Source organism: Cryptomeria japonica, chromosome 2 (genome assembly GCF_030272615.1).
Source record: "Cryptomeria japonica chromosome 2, Sugi_1.0, whole genome shotgun sequence".
In the NCBI taxonomy this organism is placed as follows: domain Eukaryota; kingdom Viridiplantae; phylum Streptophyta; class Pinopsida; order Cupressales; family Cupressaceae; genus Cryptomeria; species Cryptomeria japonica.
In genome coordinates, this window is record NC_081406.1 from 665285490 (window position 1) to 665308822 (window position 23333).

At 36.3% G+C, this 23333-nt stretch overlaps 1 protein-coding gene across 2 annotated transcripts in view; it reads left to right on the forward strand.

Annotated features, from left to right (window-relative positions):
* Positions 1 to 23333, forward strand: part of LOC131049756 (uncharacterized) — a 137321-nt gene that overhangs the window by 65396 nt on the left and 48592 nt on the right. For both annotated transcript variants that reach the window (XR_009106805.2, XM_057983821.2), the window contains exons 13-14: positions 6995 to 7107; positions 14872 to 15051. Coding sequence is in view for 1 of the 2 variants with exons in the window: in XM_057983821.2 (XP_057839804.1) it covers positions 6995 to 7107; positions 14872 to 15051 (293 nt within the window). In the remaining variant the exon portion in view is untranslated. The remainder of the gene's footprint in view (positions 1 to 6994; positions 7108 to 14871; positions 15052 to 23333) is intronic.

The window sequence follows — 23333 nt, forward strand, 5'->3', positions numbered from 1 at the left end:
ATGTGCGACTATAGTGCAAATTGATATAGTTGCATTCAATTAAGAAACATATTATTATTTATTATTCAATTGCACATAAAATTTGAATTTGGAGAAAAATTGTACTTTTTTGCAAGCAAGTGATTATTAGTTTTGAAAACTCATTTAGAGACAAACATTAGGTTGTTATAAGGGTTTCAATTGGAACGTTGGAGTGATAAGAATCCTCAAAACTAATAATAAGGGCTTCTAATGCACCAACAATCATGCTTCTTGACACTCAACTTTTGAGAGGTGACAACTATGGCCTAGAAAGCAAAAGTGCAAATCTAACTTGAGTTCAAAGAGATTTGGGAAAAAAACTAGACCTACACATGCTAGCACTGATCAAACCAAATTTGACAAGGGCAAATTGATAATTTTGTTTGGATTGTCTGATGAGGTTCAACCTCACATTCGTACAACCAGCACTGCTAAAGAGGCTTTTTGGATAGCCTCAACATAGTTTGAGGCCAAAATCTAAAATCAAAATGTTAAGCTACAACATTAGTTACACTGTCTACAAATGCAAAATGGAGGAAAAGTAGTGAATTTCTTTAGAAGAGTTGCAGAGACTAGGACTTCACTGCAAGTGTCAGGGGAAGAAGTAATAGATGACTCTCTTGTACCCATAGTCTTGAGAGAACTACCCCTCTCATTTCATCTGTTTGTCACTTGTCTCAATGTGGCAAGTAAAACACCCACTTTTGAAGAGTTGGTAAATCTACTTCAACAAGAAGCAATCCATGTTAAGACTTCAGACTTTGAAGACTACTTGGTCCTTGCAACAAAGTAGAGGAGAAATGAACTTGAACATTGGAGTGGTGTATCAAGTTCATCAAAACAAGATCAAGAAAACCCTTCTACGAAGAAAATGAAATGTCTCATTTGTGGTAGAAAAGCACATGATCTACAAGACTTTTGATACATGTTAATATCTCTCATGCCTTGGATCATGTTTGATAGTGGGGTCGGAAGTAATCTCTACATTGAGACACTTTGATGTTTAATTTTACAGAGGGAGAATTCAGATCTTGTAGATCTCTTAGTTTGTTTCTATAGGATGGATATTATGTTGTGTTATAGGAAAAGGGAATAGGGACTTGGTACATTGGTTCTCCAACAGTAATCTGAGTGACAAAACAAAAGTCATCAAATATTGGGAATGACAAACTCCCAATTTGGCTTTGGGATCCAGGGATTTATATGATTGGTAGATTGCTTCATAATGCAATAGAGATTGATAGAATCGTGAGGTTTAGTTGTATTAGATTAGTGCAAGAGAGATATGAGGGTGCATTTGGGATCCTGGTATTAGCATAAATGTTCAAATTGCTTAGGGACAAGCAATCTTTGGGAAGGGAGGATTGTAATCTCCCGAGGCTTTCAGAGAGAAAATAACATAATTATTAATGTTTTTAAGTGAATTTAAGAGTATTGTAAGTCACTTTTAAGGGAGTTAAAAGGTTTATAATATTTAAAAGATGAATTTATAATTTTAAATTTTGGAATGTTCTGCATGGAGTTATAAAAAGGACGAGGAGAAGAAAGGAATCACTTGAAAGTTTGATAATTTCTCTTTTTGAGATTTTGTGCCTATGGCCAAATTGTTATCAAAGTGACAAAAACCCCAATGGTTTCCTAGCAGATGAAAACCTGGAAGGCAGTGCTGTTGTTACCAAGGATTGACAATGTGCTGAAGATTTGGGATTTGGGGATGAAAACCCTTAGATTCCATTTGAGTGATTTCATCCAGAAGTCATCATTGTGCTGAAAGTTGGTAATTGAAGAATTGGTTTTTATTGAGGAATTTATCTTCTTGGAGATGAAGATATATTGGAACAAGTTAATTGATGTTTTGTTAGCAAAAATTAATTTGTTGAGTTTTCTAATTTTGCCTGTGTATTGATGCAAATGGGTTTATATAACAGTCTTGTCTGCAATACTAAGTGAGTAACTTACAAAAATTGGAATACTTGCTGACGAGTGATTATTATCTTCATTATTGGCTGCCAATTTTGGTGATAAGGCTGGACACTACCAAGTGCTAGGTGTCAACTTGGTCTTTTCCAGGTGTCTAAATCTCCATTGTTGGGCATGATGTTTCATATATTACCAGGTGAGGATTTATTCCTTGTTGGCGTGTGATATTGACCTTGGAAGGATCGAGGGAGATCATAACTCTACCACCAGCTTTTAGGAGAGCCTTGAAGACCAAAGAAACAAAGGGCACATACATTAAGGAGTTTGTGGCATTTAATAATTTCATGTTGTGAGTCGAAGCTTCCTCAAAGGTGGACGTGGGATTCATGATAGCACCAACTCGCCACTTAACACAATATACATGCCAAATTCTGATCACAACTTTAATAGGACAAAAGAAGGGGTTTGTGGGAATTTGTGGGGCCCTTCATACTGGCCGCCACATATAAAACAAGGGTAGCACTTTTGAAAAGGACCACAACATATAATCCAAGCTAAGTGGCACTTGGAACCATTGAAAAGGTGTGAAAGTAGACAAGAGATCCAATTGCTACGAGTAGGATATGTATACTCGCTGGTCTTAAATTTCTACATTTGTATATTATTGTGGTCCCATCAAATACGTTAGGCATTAAGGAAAAATTACTCTTGTACGTTGCATAAATAATGATGATAAATAAAATTTGGTTGCAGCTATAATTGCATAAATGATCATTGATTTTGTTTGAAATTGTGCATCATTGCAAGTATTGTTAAATTGTCAAGAATTTTTTTTTTATATCAAAGTCTTTCATCTCAAAACAATTTCCCAACAAACAAGTCAGAAATATCCTACATCGTATGGAAAGTGTTTTACGTAATGTTTGTAAGCTTAGAATCGGCAAGCTATAAGTTTAGAACAATTTCTTTTGCCAAGTTATCACAACATATCACTTAGATGATGAGGAATTTCTATATCCTATCGAAACTCATACTTCCACTTCTGGTAGTTTAGTTTGATATGTTGATTCTAGTGCATCTAGAATGATAGGTGAAAAAGAGTGGTTTTGTGATCTCATTCTATCAACCTCCTAAGGGCAAGTATCCCTTGGTGATGATACATTGGATGAATTTGAATGAGTTTGAGATATATCCTTGCCTCACAAAACTTACAAATGTAGACTTACTAAGGTTTTATATGTTCTAGGGCTCACAAAAAACCTTCTCTCAATAGGTTAGCTTAAGCACAAATTGAAAGTTGAATTTGACTGTCATAATGGAGAGAAGCTTTGTCTCATTAGAGATACATGTAGAAATGGTGAAGTTGTTGCTCGTGCTTCAGGTGTTGAAAAATTGTTTCAACTTAGTGATGTCACATATGAAGACAAGGTTCTTGCAATCAAAACTAATGTATCCCCAACTCTTTGGCATTGGAGATTTGGGCATTTCAATTTTGGCTATCTTCATGCATTAAGAGAAATATGGTTGAAGGGCCTCCCTTGTTGTAGAAAACATAAGTTCTTTACTCCCATTATCTTACTAGTATGCAACACAAGGCTCCTTTTCCTGGTGCAAAAAACAAAGCCTCTAATCACTTAGAATTGGTTCACATTGATCTATGTGGACCTATGCCATCAAGTCATAACAATGCCAAATATTTTCTACTCTTTGTTGATGATTGTTCTATTAAAATGTAGGTCTATTGTTTGGCTCACAAAGATCAATCATTTGAGAACTTGAAAGAATTTTGAGTCCTTGTAGAATGGACATCTTGTTAATCTCTTAGTAAGGAGCTTTTAAACTACCTAGAAGAATATGGGATCAAAAGATAGTTGGCCATTGTATACATCCCTCAACAAAATGGTGTTGTAGAGAGGCATAATTGTATTTTGGGTTGAAGCGATTCACATAGTGTATTTGTTGAATTGAGAACCCATCAAAGTGCTTGAAAATATTGCACTTGTAGAAGAACGAATTGGGAAGAGTCCTTCTATATCATATTTTATAATGTTCAAATGTACAACTTACATGCATGTTCTCAAGGTACAAAGGAGAAAATTGGATTGTAAGTCTTTGGATGGTACAATTTAGAGTTGAAGGGATATTGACTTATGGGTGTTGTAACAAAGAAAATGTAAATTAGTAGGGATATTTTTGATGATGAAATAGGATTTAACAACTCTTCCTTACCATCACTTAACAGCTCTTCCTTACCATCACTTGTTAGTTCTCAAACACCAAAAATTCTTGAACATGGAAATGAGAAACCTGATGAAGCACAAAAAGATACTATTTTCCACTCGTTCAGTTTCCCCCTCTTTCATTACCTCCATCCTCATTTCATGTGCGCAAAAAGCATGTCAAGTGGTATTAGGACATAGTGAAGGATGCTAAAGATGATGTTGTGGGCCCAAAGCTTGCAACAAGTCTCATGGGGAGGTAAATTTGGCTCTTATGTGTATAATTATTTAGAGTTCAAAACCAGAAATAGTTCGACAAGTTGTTGATTCGCCACCTTGGAAAGATGCCATAGATGTAGAATATCAGGCATTATTGAGGGATAATACATGGTAACTTTTTGATCGTCCACTAAGGAAGAACACTTTTGGATGCAAATGGGTTTTCAAAAGTACAAGGTAGAGGGTAGCATTGACAACTACAAGGCTCTACTTGTGGCTAAGGGCTATGCAGAAAAGGAAGGTATTAACTGTGATGAAACTTTTGCCCATACAAAAAAAATCAAGAGTATTTGCATGGTCTTGGAAATGGAAACACAATTTGGATGGAAAGTTCATTAGATGGACATCAAGAGTTCCTTTCTTAATAGAGAGATCAAAGAAGAAGTCTACATGACTCAACTAAAGGGATATTTTGCACTTGGGTAGCAACAAAAAGTATGCAAACTTTTTGTCTTAAATAGATTCCTTGAGCTTGGTACCTCAAGATTGATGGGATCTCCTTCGTCATGGATTTATTGGGAATCCTTATGATCCCAATCTCTACCTCAAAGAGCAAGAGGGCAAGATTGTCATTTTGATTGTATATGTTGGCGATCTAGTCATTATAGAGAGTTTTTCATAGATAATTGTTGCAACAAAGAATGATCTCAAATGATTGTTTGACATGACAAATCTCGATCTCCTTCATTATTGTCTTGGACTTGAAGTGTGGCAATAGAAGAATCAAATCTATGTCTCTTACATGAAATAGGGGAAGACATTGCTTGAGAAATTTAGGATGGAAGATTGTAAAACCATGTTGACACCCATGGAGATAGGTTTGTAACTTTCCTGTGACGATCCATCACCTCAAGTGAATGCTACTCTTTATAGTTAGTTGATTGGTACCTGACCTATACTAGGCTTGATATTAGAACAAAGAATGATCTCAAATGATTGTTTGACATGACAAATCTCTATCTCCTTCATTATTGTCTTGGACTTGAAGTGTGGCAATAGAAGACTCAAATCTATGTCTCTTACATGAAATAGGGGAAGACATTGCTTGAGAAATTTAGGATGGAAGATTGTAAAACCATGTGGACACCCATGGAGATAGGCTTGTAACTTTCCTATGACGATCCATCGCCTCAAGTGAATGCTACTCTTTATAGTTAGTTGATTGGTACCTGACCTATACTAGGCTTGATATCAGCTATCTTTCTATGTTTATGCAGGAACCTAAGGTCGTTCATTGTAAAGCAACAAAGCTAGTTTTTAGATACATCCGTGGTGTATAGTGGCATATGGATTGGAATACAAGCATGGTACGAATCTTTCGTTGTGTGGATACACTAATGCAGACTGTCCTTTTCAGTAGATGATAAGAATTCTACTTCAAACTTCTTGTTCTTTTTGGGATTTGGTTCAATATCTTGTGGGAGTAAAAAGCCAACTACTATTGCTCACTCTTCCACAGAGGTAGAATAACATGATATAAGTGGAACTATTGATTAGGCAATATGGCTACATAGCACTTTGATAAGCATGGGTATTGCTGAGATAGGTCCTAGAACTTTGTTTTGTGACAATAAGAGTGTACTATATCTTGTTCACAATCTTGTTTTTCATGAGTGTACCAATCATATTGAGGTTCAGTGTCACTATATTTGTGAACATGTTCAACAACAAAACATTTAGCTTTAGTATGTCAAGAGCAACATGCTGTTATATTTACCAAATCTATTGCAGGTGTGAAGTTTGAAGCTTTTCGGACTTTCTTGCTTTGTTCTCTTGGGCATATGATGTAATAGGGCGGATTGTTAGTTTAATTTTATTACATCATTTATAATAGATTTTACGTTTAGTTAGTTCTTTGGTTTTGTTAGTCACTTCATTGATTTACCTTTGTATATATTTGCATTCCTTCTCAATAGCACAATGCTCATTGCTCTCTCATTTTGAATACTACACATTTCCAAATAAATGTAGATTAGAATAAGGAAATGTCTGGTTTACTCTTTTAGGAAGTAAAATAGAATGAAACAAAAAGAGTATTTCACCTTAAAATATGACCCTGAATCACATTTGATATGGAATAAGAGAAGATAGTTTAGTAAATTTTAACAAAACATTGATAAATAATGATGTCTTAAGATCAATGCACCGAAATAAATGACGCTTAAACCTTCATTTGGGTTTGCCGTAGGCACCCCAGGAACCTAAGCTATACCAGACCCAAACTGGGACAAGATCTAGACCATGGCTGGTACAAGGCGCAATACTGCAAAACCTGATAACTTAGATGAATCTAACCTTGCCATATTTTTGTAAATAGAAAGATTAGAAGCATGCTAAGTTTTAGTGAAGTTTTCTGAATATGTTGCTTTCCTTACTTGTTTTGGCTTAATCATTGTTTGGTAGGAAGTAGCTATAGAATATTTTCTTCTATGTGCATTGCATTATATGTAATTGCTTTTAAAATATGATTTTGCAAATTTCTTGGTATGAATTATATGAATTCATTTTCATATATTAACAATGTTCAATTTTCTTTTGCTCTTTACTTTTGCTAGAGAGACAAAGCAAAGGAGGCTTTAGGTTTGGCCCGATTATCAGCCAACAAACCTCACTTTTCACACTGTTTAGAGTGGTTGCTTTTCACTGTTTTTGATGCAGATATATCCAGGTAAATGATTTATAAATTGGAGAGCTTATTATTATTAATATAAATTATTGAGTTTTTTGACTTACAAGCATGGTGAAATGTGGATAGTTGCATTTGTGATTTTTATGAAATTTTGGACGATTATTTCCTTTATAAGGCCATTGTTCACTTTGAGGTTAGTTGACTAGGAATATTGGTAAAGAACAAGTAACGGAAAACGTTATATTGCATCCAATGTATAATATGATGGCATTTTCTAGTGATATTGTAATATTGTATAGTATGTGACACTGAATAAATGCTTCTTTTATATAGGATAAACTCAATTTGAATCTCATGCAATATGTTAATATCACCAACATTTAATAAATTTTATTTTAATTCTCTTCTACTTGATTTGCATTGTCAACTTCAAAGTCATTCTACATAGTTTATTTTTATTTGCATACGTCTATCGGAAATGTTGTATTCTGTCAATGCCCTTCTTGACATTGTATTATATCTTATGCTATATGATACGTTGACGTGTCCATGGGATTTGGTTCCTGTTAAATACATTTCCTTGGGAATTGAGTATGTTGGTATAATTTTAGAATAATCACCAAGGCCTATTTTCGTAAAGGACAATGTTGAACATTTTTCATCTTCTTAGGGATATTTTGTAACTGCCAAGGCAAGGTCATGTCTTTTCCTATGATTTTTTGAAAATAAATTTATGTTACCTTTTTATTTCTCCCCTTAGTGGCATTAATGAACCCTATTGAACCTATTAATGCTCACATTGACTGCTCAAATTCTGAAAGGTGAAATATATCTTAAAACGTAAAACCTTGTGTTCTCATTTGTTTGATTTACATTTTTGGTGCTTCATGCATCATGACACTTGCCCTTTCTGATTCTTCATTCCCTTCTGTATGCCTTATATCATTTTTAGAATTTGTCTTAGTTTGACGTTCTTTTGGAATGCATATTTCTCTTCATTAACATAGTGTTCAAAGAAGCCAAATTCCCTTCTAGCTGTAGTTACAAGGTCAAAAAAAGTTTTGTTGGTGCAAGAAGGGAAAGCAATCATTGAAATTTAGAATTTTAAAATCTTTCGGGAAAGGAATGAAATTGTTTAACATATAGAATTCTGCATATTGAGAAAATTACGGCTTGAAGAATCTTGGTAAAGTTATGTTTTGATATCTACTATTCATTCATAGTAATTTTAAATTTGATGCATATATTATTCAGAGAATGGTGTGAATTCACAACTCTTTGCTGACCAATTTTTAGGGACCCTAGGCTCTAAATCGAAAATTTGAAAATCAAAACTTAAAGCTTGTTATATGATATGCTTCATGATCGTTAATAAAATAAATTACAGCATCTTGATTTATATGTATCTCATGAGTTTGAAAGCATATGGTTTGATGATGAACTAGAAATTAGAATCTTAATGTATGCAGGCTGGGAACAGAGTTTATGTGATAAAAATGAGATGGACTTCATGGTTAATGGTTAATGCCTTGTATGGTTGTTGACAAGTTTGGTTTGGCCTTCTGAAAATGTTGAGATTCTACAAATTTCCGTGAGGTTCAATCGAGGCTTGTGGCTAGGCTTCTAGTTAAGCAATTATCACAGTCATTACAACTATGCAAACAATTGGCAAGTTTTGTTTGCTCATAATTGTTAAATTGAAGAAAATTGGGGAAAATGGCAGCCAAAAGAACTTCTGTTGCGTATCCACAAACCTGTTGTGACGTATTCACACATCGCCCCATTGCAAATGGGGACCCCTGCTTTTTGCTTTCTAGGGTTTGTTTTCTAGGTCTTTTAGGGTTTTGTCTGTTAGCCTTTGCAGGATGAGTGCTGTCGAGGGGATTGTTGGATTGCAGGCTTTGCTTGAGCCAGGGTGAGTCCACAGGGCCCCAAAATTAGGGTTTCTTTGAGAGTCTTCCTTGGGGCCTGGTTTTGCTCTTGTTACTAATTGTGTCTTGCTTGGTGAGTGAGTATCATTCTTGAAGGTCCGAATTAGATCAAGTTGGTGAGTGATAAAGTCTGGAATATCATCCTGATCTTTAAATGTCCTGAAATTTGGCTAAGTCTGGAATGTCCTGATCTTGAAATTTGACTAAGTTTGGAAATCTGAAGAATCCTCCAAAAACTAGATTTTGCAATATAACTCCTCGAGGTCCGAAACCACTCTCAAACATCCTGGAAGTATATATGGAATATAACTTAAAGTATAAGAAAGAAGAACTTATACTTAAATGCTATATTCCATAAAATAATCCTGACGAAGAGGCTAAAATGTCAAAATTCGCTCCTGACCCTTCCAAAGGGTCCAGAGCGAAAATTCACCAAAGACTCAAGATCTCGCCTAAGTCAAAGAGTGGTCGAGCAAGTTTGCAAGGATATGGAAGGAAATGGATCTAGGATCGAGTCTAAGACAAAGTCAAGTCAGTTTGAAGGTGAATTGAGTCTAGAATAGAAATTTCGCTCCTGACCCTTCCAAAGGGTCCATAGCGAAATTCTCGAAAACACTCATTTTCCCCTTTGCTAAAGTCAAGACCAAGATGGAGATGAAAGGAGAGTAGTCTATGTTTGCCTCCCAAAGAAAATTAGAGTTGAAAAAAGCAAGAATCAAGGTCAAATCATGATTTTCGCTCTTGACCCTTCCAAAGGGTCCAGAGCGAAAATCCTTGTAGCTCTTATTTCCTTCTTTGTTTTGGCTAGGTGTTGGCGTGATGTAGGATAAATTGGTATGTTCTTGCCTTGGGAGGGAGTTGGACACTTTGAAAGATGAAGGATCAAGTCAAGAATGAGATTTTCGCTCTTGACCCTTCCAAAGGGTCCAGAGCGAAATTCTTAAAACCTCCATTTTTGCCCCAAATTTACATCAAGCTTGGTTTTGGTTGAAAATGAGGACGTCCTTGGGCATGTATCTAAGCAAGTAGGATCACAAGGTGAGAAGAATTTGAGCCAGGAATGCAAAATTCGCTCTTGACCCTTCCAAAGGGTCCAAGGCGAAATTCTTATGGACCCTGTCCTTGGAAAGAATTTTAAGCAAACTTCATTTTGATATCTTCTTGTTGATGATTTAAGGTAGGAAATGCTATGTTTGAATGAATTTATTATGTGTCCTTAATCATCTCTTGATTTGTTTTGCAGAAGAAAGAAGAGCAAACATCATCAAGGATGACCTCCTACAGCCCAGCATCGACAGGGACGACCTTTTCCAGCCTAGCATTTTAAGGGAAGGTACACCATCCATCCTGCACATCAAAGACAAAAGAGGATCAAAGCAAGGGTCCGTTGGAGAAGCAGATAGTTTCAGAAGAGTTAATTAAAGTTAGCTTCTTAGCATCACCAAATTGAGCATCAACCAAGTGTCAGACAAGGTGGCATCCCAGTCATCACTCCTCCAGTCGGGTTGGTCCACCTCAGCGTGTCCAGATTCAATGTACCTGACTCATCAAAGATGACACAAACTTCAATGTACCTACCCCGGCTATCCATTGGTCGAATATTCCAGAGAAGACGTGTCCAAATAATGCAATTATTTCATTGGCCAGAATTGAGTTTGTTGTAACAAACCCTAATTAGGGTTTTCATTGTAAAATCTCGGCCATTGATCTCAAGTTGATCTGAGCCATCGAATTGTATTGAGGGTACTATATAAGCCTTGGCTCCTCATTTGTAAGGCTAATAGTTAGTCATTAATAGCTAGAAGGTTAATAGTTAGTTCATAGAGGTTAGAATAGCTAATGATTAATAGCAAATAGAATAGCAGTTAGAGTAGAATAGGAAGAGAAGGCAAAGATTGTTGCCAAGATGTTGTAAAAGACTTGTAAAAATTCATTGAAGAAATGGTGAAATCTATGGGTCGATTCAACAATTTGCATGGTCTTTATACTTCTCAGATTTGATTTCATGTTATTAGATGAGTGGAAGAAATGTGTTTGATTGATGGTGAAATTTGTATATCCATACTACTAGCAGTTTGTTGATTGCAGACTTGCCTTGTGTAGTCAACTGGAATCATTCAGCTTAAGCTAAACTTCAATTGTCGCTTCTTCATTGATATGCATCAACTTGATGGTGTCTATGCCTGTAGCGATGATCTGAACATCATAAAACTTTCCTTCGAAGATCGCACTAACCTTGTGGAGATGGTCCCGAGATGTCAAAACAAGACTTAGTTAGAATTTCACCAAAGGTTATTCATTGCTTCTACATTCTTAGTGTTAGAATTAGATCCTTTCCTCGCCCTCATCCTTTTTCTTTTTTTTCAAAATCTAGGCCAGTGAAATCTTGTGATTCCAGCAAATCAGACGTTCAGGTCATCGAGTGTAAGTCCTCTTGTGATTCCAGCAAAATCGCATCATACCACAAAGCGCTTATCCACGAGTAGAGAACCTACATAACAGAATCTTGAAGCTTCTCCGATTGATCCTTCTGCGATATCTTCAGCATTCGGGAGCTTTATTCAAGAGAGGATAAGGTACCTTTAGGTATTTTATTTTGTGTTTGATCGTGTACAAAAAACACATCAACAAAACCTAATGGTTGAGATGGGTTAAATGGAGGGACTAACAACACTTGTCTTACAAGGGTTCTGTGACGGTCACTGTGGAGCCATTCCTAAAACCAGTTGTTTCGGACATACATAGAATTGGTTGTTGTAGTCTAATACTAGAAGCTTCATATCTGTCTGAACACAACTCTTTCTTTGATGGATTGCACAAACCTATTGACTGCAAAAGGATGATAATAAAGTGTATGGGTTCTCTTCTTTTATAAAATCATTATCTCTGAGAGACCAGGGATCAAACAGATCAATTTGCAAAAGTTCTTGACTTCTTGTCATTCAGATTGCAAAGGCTAATAATTTTTAGAAACATTCTATGTCAGAAATCAAGGATTACTAATGAACATCCTGATATTTTGGGAGAATAAAAAGGATCTCCTACTTTGATGTCCATCTATCATCGTATTAATCTTGTGCTAGGATCTTAGTTACCCAATTGACCTCCTTACTGCTTTTTACCATTTCATATTTTTAAGAGATAAAGTGCAAAGACAAAAAGTGTCTCAAAGAAGGATATATATTAAAAAATGAGCATATTTGCTGGTGGTTAGTTATAGCTTAGTGCGTTCTTAGCAAATTTATGTGAATAGTTACCACCTAAGTTTTACGTCAATGATGACTTTATCCAAGTGCTTCACTAAGTTTGTCTTGGTTGATGGTTATCATCAAGTTGACACAGGGATGTATAATGTCTAGAGATTATCTTCAAGATTAAGTTTGGCTCTATGAGTGGTTAGTTATGCTTTCATGTTCACCATTATGTTATTTAACAGCCCCATGTTGGCAAATGTATTGTCTTCTTTGTAGTTCATGTCTTCATCTGCAAAAAGACCTAGTTTGACCACCTGCCGAAAGCCCGTGCAGTTATGGATCTTTGTAGCCAGAAGCAGATCCAAGCTAAGATGGAGAAGTCCCTTTCTGGGAAAACCTTGGTCAAGTTTTCTAGCTTCATCGCTAACAAACGTGGAGTGAAAATACTTTGAAGCTGTCAATCATGTTTGATCATATACTATTTGATCATTATCACATTTTTAACTATGACTTAAAGGACTCAGGAGTGGAGATCCTTTATGGCTTACTAATGTGATGTAGCCTCTTTCCATTTGTCATTGTGTTGTGGGTCCCAAGATTCAATCATGATATAACAAGTGGCGATAGATTGTTCACATGTCACATGACTGTGAGGTTGGGGACATCCTGAGGTATTAAATCTCAATAATTTAACTAAAAACATGATTTGATCTAACGGTACAACATTTGCTTCTGTGATCACCTTCTACATTGTGCACTCCTTTGGGAACTGATAACAAATGGTGGTTGCCAATCATGAGTGATTGAATGGCCTTTTGTGACCCCACTAGCCTTTTGACTCACTTTGTTAGATCTGAGTGCAAAGTGAAGTCTTGACTATTAAATGGCACATGATCTAATTGTCATTTGGGATCCAACCTCTTCTTATTTCTGCCGCAGGATTTTAAAGGCTGTAGTGGCATTTGTTGTTTTAGTTGCCTTAACAGTCTCTACTGGTGCTAAATAAATTGATTGCTGATAGTGCCAAAGCATGAGCCTTATGTATATTGTTTATGTAGCACTCCACTTACTGGCCTGGATTATGTTTTGAATTCCTGTGTAGAATTCCACATTTATAATATCTGGGTTATTTGAGTGAAGAAGTTCCATAGTCTACTGGATGTTCCCTTACATTATCTATCATATGTAACTTGAACTTTGGGTAATGCTTGTCCTGTATAGATTAACACTGGTACAGGCATATGCTGTTATTGTTATTTTCACCATTGAATTTGCCACCCATATAAATTCCTCCAAATTTAAACCAATTTACTTAAGTGAGGTATTCTTCCAGGATTTTAAAAGGCAAAGCAACAAGTCTGATCCATGACACAGCCATGTGGATAGCTCCTCTGCTGGGTTAAAGCAAAATTTCCCCTTTTTCCAGCCCTATATATGAACCATGATTCTTCCTAAAACACAACTTCTTACTCATCTTAAATTTATTTGTCTTCTGACCTTGATGCCCAACCATTATTTCCATGGTGGGTGATGGACAAAGATAAAAAAAAAAACTGCAGAATCTTATTAGCTGTCATCAACAACTCAAAATGCCTGTTATAGATACTCTTGATACAGTAATATATAAAGAAAAAATCATATTGAAGTCGACCAAAATAGGTCAACGGGATTCAGAATTACAATTTGAGACAATAGCAAGAGAGTAAAAAAAGAGGCTCCAGATATGGATAGAAGAAGTACAATGACATATATGGACCTAATAGCTGTAATATCTTTTAGCCTTCCCCTTGCTTTTGTCTCAAGCTGTATTTTTGTATCACATTGACCTATTTTGGTCATTTATAGACTTCAATATAATTTCTTTCTTTCTTTATTAAATTATTTCTGTATCAAGAATATCTAGACTCTTTTATAGTTAAATTTATTTTGGATTGTTGTTGATAGCTAATCTGATTCACTAGATTTCTATATTCTATAGCCATGGGTTGTCATCCATATTTTGCAGGTAAACCTTCCTTTTTACCTCGGTTGACATCTATCAACTACTAGCCAAAAGATAGCTGTTAGTTATTTTGGTGAGTGATTTTCTAACTCAGAGAACCACTTCCCACTTAGCAATCATTAATTATTCACAAGTTTTATTTTCAATTGATTGGAACTGATAAATTCCCTCGGTCCAACTCCAGGTCTTGTTTAAAATGGTAGTTTGCAATAAATGTAAGATGAATGAATGCCAGGAGATGAAATAAATGTTAGGATATCTGGTTTCACCTAATTCTGCTCAATAAGTTAGTAACTTACTTGTGTGATAGCTGTATATCTTTTTTAAATTAAGTGAGCTTTCCTTCTAAAGCAACATCTTGCTGGCGATTTCATTTTTTCATGTTAATGTTCAATAGAATTTGGTTCTCTTTTCTATGTGCATTTTGTTTGTATAATCTACAAGTAACACATATAACTATTCTCCTCGAAATCAATTTTGTCTTGCTTGAGCATATCATGTTTGTAAAAAATATCAATTACCATAGTAAAGGTTGAATACCCTCTGAGTTTCTGTACATGCCTATTATGAAGATTTTTTTTTTTTTTTAATCAATATCTCTGATATTTGATGAAATGTTTCTTTCTTGAAGGAAGAATCTCACCCAAAATATGGTCATAATGACTTTTGTATGCAGTCAAAGTTCAACTAAGAACAATCCAGTTTCTGTCAAGAGTAGTGCTTCATCACTTTTGGAACAAACGTGTGCACTGATCCGGAATTTCCCAGAATACTTGGATGTGGTTGTAAGTGTTGCAAGGAAAACTGATGGACGACATTGGGCTGATCTCTTTGCTGCAGCAGGAAGATCTACAGAGTATGATGATCTTCTCTGTGTAAAATATAGATTAATGATATTGTCTTACAGAAGTTCTATTGTGGGCCTTTTCTTGGGTTTTTTATCATGTAAATTCAAAGGAGTTGGTACCTACAAATCTATATTTAACAATCATCTTTTATTTTCTAAATTGGTTTCTTTTATTTGAGTACTTAGAACTGCACACCATAACTGGAAACTTTCAATTTTTGTAGTTATGTACATCAAAAATTTCTTACTCATCAAGAAAGAAGTGGACTCAACTTGAGCCAATTCCAGAGTTGCAGGGTTGCAGCATCAATTGTTCCTAAGATTCAATTAGTCTCCAATAGCCAATTGTTGTGCATTCTCCATCTAAAATTGCCATGTTGTTTAACACGCATCTAAATCTAGTAGCATACTTTTTCTTGCCATGTATGATTAAAAGCAGTTATCGAGTTGCAGTCAGTCTTGAAGTTGGTGACCAAAAGTAACAGATATATGGCATACAAATCATTCTTCCTAGTAACACATTTCAGATTATAGTTTTCTTTTCATTTTATATTATTCTCTCTTTATTTATGTAATTTTCTGTTATTTTCCTACAAAAAAACAGATTATTTATTCGAATTTTGTTATACACCTGTTTATAATTTTTTACACTGTTTTGGATTATGCACATATTTTTAAACGTTGGTATACAAGTTTCATGCTATTTTTTCACAGTTTTGAATCATGTAAAGTTCTAAAAGTTGGTATACAAAGTTTCATAGTTTCTTATTCTTTTACAGTTCTGTATTATGTAAAAGTTTTTTCTTAGATTTTTGTTTTTTATTGCATATCATTTACAAATATTCTGCTCATACGAGCATCAACATGACACCAGTGTACCATGGGGATGTGTTGACCACCCCCCCGCCCCTCCACCAAAAAAAATAAAAAAATCCCCATGATTTTGGAACCAGGATGGAGTCATCCCTAGGATGCGGGGATTTGGAGGGGATGTCTCCTCGCTGTCACACCACTACCACTCAAGTTTCAGGGATGTTTCTAGGACGTCCTCTTTTTCTAGGACTTCTATGAGACTTCTAGACGTCTAGGGGACTCTCAAGAGTCTGCCATGCGGCTTAGAGTTGCCTAGGCATCCCTTGTGGCAGAAAGTTGCAAAACATAGGTTTTAAAAATAAATCAATAAGATTTTGTGAAATATTGCCAAAATCCCTCACACCCAAACCCCAATCACTCATGAAAAACTTACAAATAGGCATCTAAACCTCATTCCCACTCACTGCAAAGTTCAATAACAAAGTTGAAACTTGGAACAAGCTATAAGAGTGAAAAAGATTACAAGCAAAGGCATCAGGATTGAGGAATAGTGCAAGGAAGAGCAAGAGGAAGATAGATGGCAATCCCACATTGAATCAAAGGATTTAAGCATTAGTCAAGCCTTAAGGTAGGCTTCCTTCATGATTTTGCAAAGACCACATGCATATATTTTTGATTCTTCTTGTTTAGGGGCAGTAGAGTCAAAGGCAAAACATAGGGTGACTAGTGATGCTCCTAAATTACTAGCATATTTATTTAATGTGCATTTGAAGGATGAAGCGGATGAAGTCTTTGAGACTAAATTGAGGACAACAATCTTGGATAAGAACTACACCAAGATTAATATTTTATTCAACAAAATGAAGAGTCATGGGTCACAAGTGGATGTGGCATAGTCATTGATGGGTGGACGAACATTAGGCGTTGTATATTCATCAATATCATGGTTACATTTATAAAGGGCCCTTATTTCCTTGGGTTTGTTGATTTTTTAAGGCATTGCAAGGATGCTGACTTTTAGTTTCAGATCCTTAAAGATGCTAACTCATTGTGGCAAATTATGTGACCCCTAATTGTATGAACTCGTTTTCTTTGGCATGCTTTCTTATCAAGTTAAACACCCAAATATGGTTGTGAATAAATTTTTGTGATGTTTCTTATGTCTTCAACCACAGTTTTTATGTATCCAATGTTCCCAATGTCCTCAAGCATTGAATCAATGTATTGGGCAGCACAGGGATTCCATACAATTGTGGGGATTCCTCTTTTAAATAAGCCTTCTTGCAGGTGCATAGTTGGTGACAACTTGAATTACATTCTCCACTACCACCGACTAGACCATTGCCTCCATCAAACTGTAAAAATGTTTGCACTTGACTTTGTGTGAGGCATGTACAGACTTCAAGAATTTCTATGTGCTATTGGAAACCACAAGAAAGAATCATGGTCTTATTCTTGCATCCATCAACCCATTAGAAATTTTTGCATATTTTTAATTTTTTGTGTTATATTCTCTTTTGATCTTCTACTATCGTCTGCATACCGTTTACAGCTTTCTCTAGTAATGGTCCACTAAGACCATGCTAAATTAATAGGGATGTTGCCTATTTCAATCTAGTCTTGACTGTTATTCTTTGTTTTTTTAGTAGAATTGTGCTTGAAATCAATCCTTAGGCCCTCCTTTATGAATTTTTTTAGTGGGTATATTAATCAAGGAAGATAATCAAATGAATTGTAAAGCAAACACATCATTAAAATCAACAATAACCCAAGAAATTGTTTTTAAATAAAATCCAAGGTGGGTAAAAACTCCAAAAGACTAAAGTTTTCCCTCATGTAATTATAGGTTTACCTTCTTCAAATGGCCTTCATGTACATTCAATGCATTATCCTTGATGTGATGCCTTAGAACCTTACAACATTGCTCATACTCTCTTCATGTCCTAAATTGTATTTCGCATTAGAGATCACTTGCTTGTAGAAAATTAGCACAATTAAACCCCAACCACTTGAAAAGAAACCCCCAAAACATGTCTACGAGGGAGTCATATAGACTCATGAGTTACAAGAGCACCCAATATGAAGCCTAATTGTTTTAGATCCCAAAAAGGTGAAGAGGAAACATCTGAACTCTTTTGGAATGTGGGCCTTGCTATTTTTTGATCATGTGACGAGTTTGACTATGGCCAAAATCATAATTAGTAATCATTTTTTTCAAGCAGCACTTGTTGTCCCCGTCATCTTCCCCTACCCGTTTCCGGGATGGGGGGACATCCCCTTGTAGTCCTCAAACCTGCCAAAATTATCTGAAATGCCACGAAACATCCCCTGGTGATTGGGGATATCTCATCATCCTTGGGATGGCTAGGGGACATCAGAAATGTCCCTTGCCATCCCGAAGACAGCGAGCTGTCCCTTCTGTCTAGGAGTGCTCCAGGCCTAAAAAACATTAATAAAAACCTTCTTTTTTTGTTAATTTTTTTTGCATTGTTAGTGACAAAATTGAACCCTAAAATGCCAAAACTCGTAAAATCATACATGGACTACTTGCTGAGTAGTGATTTTTTTGGCTTGGTGAGTAAACTCGCCATTTACTTGCCCAAAAACTCGGCTGCCCAGGTGTAAAAGGGCAGTGGCATCAAAAATCAAGTTATTATTTCATTTTTAGTGTTCTTTTTCGTTGCTCAAGAGGAAAAACACACTCCCAAGCCTCTCCAATGTAATTTGTATCAATTTTAGTCGATTATAAGCAGATTTGGAGTAGATTTGAAGTGGATTTTGAAAGAAAATCGGATTCCCAGGTAGGTTTTATGATTTTTTGAAAATCTTTTATCTCTTTTGTTGCATCTAGGTTAATAGAAAATCAACAATGGCCTTTCCTAAGTAGTCTAAATTGATTTAGAGTCCAATGGATAAGATTTAACACTATTTTTTGACAATTTTTACTTATTTTTTCACTTTTTTTTCAAGAATCTCTACTTTTCCAAAAAAATTCAAACCCTAACACTTTATCTTTTCAACTTTCAATGATGTCTAAAATTCTTTAAACTAATTTAGTTTGTTTGCAATATTTTTTAATGAAAATATAAACTTTGTGTTTTCACTTTGTATGTGTAGTTTAACAGTTAATTTATAATGGCAAGTAGAGAAGGTTCTACGGTTGGTTCAGCTTCAGGGTCTGCCCTATCAGTAGATGCATGCCTATCTAGCTATGTGGCACTCATCCTAAAGGTGCTAGAGACAAGGCTTGGAAGTATGCCTTTGAAGGACTGGAACCTGGGTCGGTAATATGCATTAAATGTGAAAAACTATTTCATGGAGGCATAAACTGTTTGAAATACCACCTTGCAGGCATCAATAAGCATGATGCTAGGGGTTTTCTTGGGGCTACAAAGGAAATAAAAAGAGAAGTTAATGCCTTACCTGCAATCGGGAAGAGAAAAAGTTGCAAAGGGAGAGGGCAAAACTAGCCATGAGAGCATCCATAGCTGAATCTCAAGGTGCTCCAATCGACTTTGAAGAAGAAGAAGCAACACTTTAGGGCATAGTGGCTCTCTTAGTGGGCTCTCTTCGTGGCCAATGTATCCGCAAATCCAACACTACCTCAGCCACCACTTCAACTACTTCTAATAGAGCACCAACTGCACCACCAACAGTGCTGCAGTCTATAGGTGATTATTTTGTGCACATGAACACACCTGGAGCACAACCATCTTTAGAGGCAATTGGGTGGAATAGGGAGGTGCATGAGCTAACAGACATTGCATGCGCCGTTTTTTTGTACTTCAACAACATCCCATTCAATGTGGCAGACAATTCTTATTGGCTTAATTTGGTTAGTAACTTAGTCCACTTGTTTTAGTTTTTAAATGTTTTTATTGTTTTTTTAATCAAAATTGTGTACTAAGACTTAATTTCACTTCGTACTTGTAAGTTGCTCACAAATGTAGTTGATAGGGCAAGACGAGTGGTGGAAGATGAAAGAAATGAATGGAAAAAATATGGCTGCACTATTCTCTTCGATGGGTGGACAGATAGCCAAAACCGCACCATCGTTAATTTTTAGGTTGCTTGCAAGAATAATGCGGTGTTCTTGAAATTGGTGGATGCCTCCAACAAGGTGAAAAATGCTGAAACTCTGGCTCTTATGTTGGAGAAAATTGTCGTGGAGGTGGAGTTGAAAATGTCGTGCAAATAATAACCGATAATGCAATAGCATATGTGGCAATAGGTAGAATCCTCCAAGAGAAACACCCCACTTTTTTTTAGACACCTTGTGTAGCACATGTCCTTGATCTTCTTTTGGAGGACATAAGAAAACTTGATTGGGTGACACTAGTTGTAAAAGATGCAAGGAGGATCACAAAATACATCTACAATCACCCTTGGGTTCTTCACTTGATGAGAGAACACACCCAAGGGAAAGAGTTGGTAAGAGCAAGTGTAACAAGGTTTGCAACAATTTTCTTAACGATGCAAAGCATTCTTGGTGCATTGACACTTTGAAACAAATGTTTGTGAGTCAAGCATGGCTAGACTCAACTTATTCAAAGAAGCTTGGAGGAGAGGATGTTGCATGCATAGTCTTCAACAACCTATTTGCACAAAGAGCTGCAGAGACTATGAAGGTAACTTCAAAACTTGAATATTTAATTTCTTTTGATTCAAGCCTCTCATTATTAATTTGTAACCTTAATGATTAATCTTTTTGTACTTTGTATTTTTCAATTGTAGGTGTCAGAGCTCTTGTTTAGAGTTCTCCACTTGGTAGATGGGGATCAAACCCCAAGGGGGTATGCTTATGAGGCCATGGATAGGGCCAAGGAGTCTATCAAAAATTACTACAAGGGGGACAACCAAATTGATCCCATATGGGAAATTATTGATAGGAGGTGGAACAATTAGCTCCACCAACTCATTCATGTAGCAGGATACTTCTTCAACCCTCATTTTAAGTTCGAGGATTCCTACTCATATCCCAATGGAGAGGTCATGGAGGGCCTCACTACATGTATTCAAAGGATGATACTTGAGGTTGAGGTGAGAGACCTCGTTATGGCCGAATTCCAAATTTACAAGGAAGTAAGCGGTAAGATATTCTCTTCAGAGTTGGCCAAGAGAGGAAGAACCACTCAAACCCCAAGTATAATATTTGGAGTCTTTTACATGTATCTTACAAGCTACAAACTTCAAATTTACAAGTTTACAAGTTACAAGTTGTAACTTACAACTATTGATAATTTGATAAAATATGTTTTCACTTTGCTTTCTAACTCCTCAATATTTATTTTGTAGATGCTTGGTGGTGAAGTTGGGTGGAAATACCTTAAATCTGCAAAAAATTGCCCTTAGAATCTTATGCCAGCCTTGTAGTTCATCCAATTGTGAGTGCAATTGGAGCTTGTTCGAGGCCATCCACACGAAGGAGATCAAGCTAGCTCAAAAATGCCTCAATGACGTTGTCTTTGTGCAATATAATTTTTGGCTGCGCACAAGGATGGTAGAGGAAACACCAACTAGTCCAATTGATTTGGATGATGTAGATCCTTATAGTGATTGGACAACACAAGAGCAACCTCCATTGTTTACCGAGGATGACATCTATGATTTGGAGAGGCAGGCTATGGAGGAGGGTGGGTTTGGATTCACATTGGATGACATTGAGGAGGACGTGGATGATGAGGAGTCATTGTCAGTGCCAAGAGTAGCTGGAGCTACAACCAGGATGGAGGTTGAGCCACAGCCAGTTTGCCACAAATGTGACCACCAACAAGGGCAAAAATAATGAGGGCAGCAAGAAGTGACCTTTTCATGTTTGCAACACTCATTACCATGGAAGTTATACTAGGGTTACAAGCCTTCTAGTGGGTGAGAGTGGAAAAGGTGTTGGAGTTTGTGAGGCAATAACATTGGAACAACAAATTGAAATGGCAAAATTGGTCGGAGTAAGTGAGGACAAAATCATTACAACTCACAATTAAAAAACAGCCATCTATTGATTTGGGTGCCTCTTCCAATGTATTAGTTGGAGAGAGTGGTGATAAAGGAAAGAGGAAAGCAAGTGAGAAAACTTTAGTGATGGGGTTAAGAATGTGCTAAAATGCGAGCAAGCTAATGATGCAGTGGCCAAATTCTTTTACGCACTTGCTCTTCCATTTCATTTGGCAAGGTCACCTTATTTCGAAACTATGGTGAGAGATATATTGACAGTTGGACTCTCTTATGCCCCCCCTGAAGAACATAGATTGCGTACCTCCCTCCTTGACAAACAATATTCAAAAGCTATCATGATGATGGACGAGATGAGGCGAACATGGATTAGGACTGGTTGTTCCATTGTCATGGATGGGTGGATTGATATTTGACATAGGCCACGCATTAATGTCATTGTTACATGGCTTGCTGGTTCATACTTTCTTCGATCTTTTGATTGTTCTAGAAAAGTTAAGGATGTTGATTTCTAGTTTGGCATTTTAAGGGAGGCCATAGAGGAGGTTGGGCTTTCTAATTTAGTGCAAGTTGTGATAGATTCAGCTCATGTTTGTAAGCTAGCCGATTCAATGATTGAGAGTGCTTAGAAACATATTTTTTGGACTCCATGTTGTGTACATGCTTTTAATAATGCTTTGAAAGACATTGGCAAAATAGATTGAGTGAAGGCAGCATTGGCATAGGCTAGAGACATAGAAATGTTTGTATGTAACCATCACACTTCACTTGCACTATTCTAGTCTTATGCAAAGAAAGAATTTCTCAAACCAGTTGAGACTAGAGATGCTAGCTATTCTATTCCATTGGAGAGGATGTTGGAGGTGTAGGATGCTTTAAAATCCATGGTTGTTTGTCCAGACTAGAAAAGTTGGCCTCAATCAAAGACACGTGAAGGGGTGAAAGTTAGAGAAAGAGTACTTGTGAGTCTTGGTGGGCCAATATCAAGTAAGAAATCTGATTTATTTATTTATTTTGAATTTGTTACACTTTGTTTTACACTAAAACGTTTAAATTTTTTAAATTTCTATTGCAGGAATATTTGCTATATCATATCACCAGTTATTGGGGTAATTTGGTATGCAGATATAGACTCTCCTAGCCTAGGAGAGATCTATGAGATTTTGATAGCATGCTTTGATCAAATGAAGCAAGTAATTAGTCAAAAGATCCTGAATCACAATTTTACGAGGCGTCACAAAGAGGTGGAATACAATGAACACCCCTCTTCATATGCTTACCTATTCTCTTTACTCGAAGTGGTATGCACCTAGACCTGGCCAAGTGCTTCCTTCTTAGGATGAAGAAGTGATAGAGGGGCTTACAACCCTTGCTAAAATGTATAGCAATGACCAGGCAACCATTTTTTGAGGGCAGTGGCTTAAGTTTGACGATCTTCAAAGTCCTACATTCAGCAAACCAGAGGCTAGGATGCATAGGGCCACCATTGCACAACAAAACCCCATTGTACGGTGGAAATTTCATGGGAG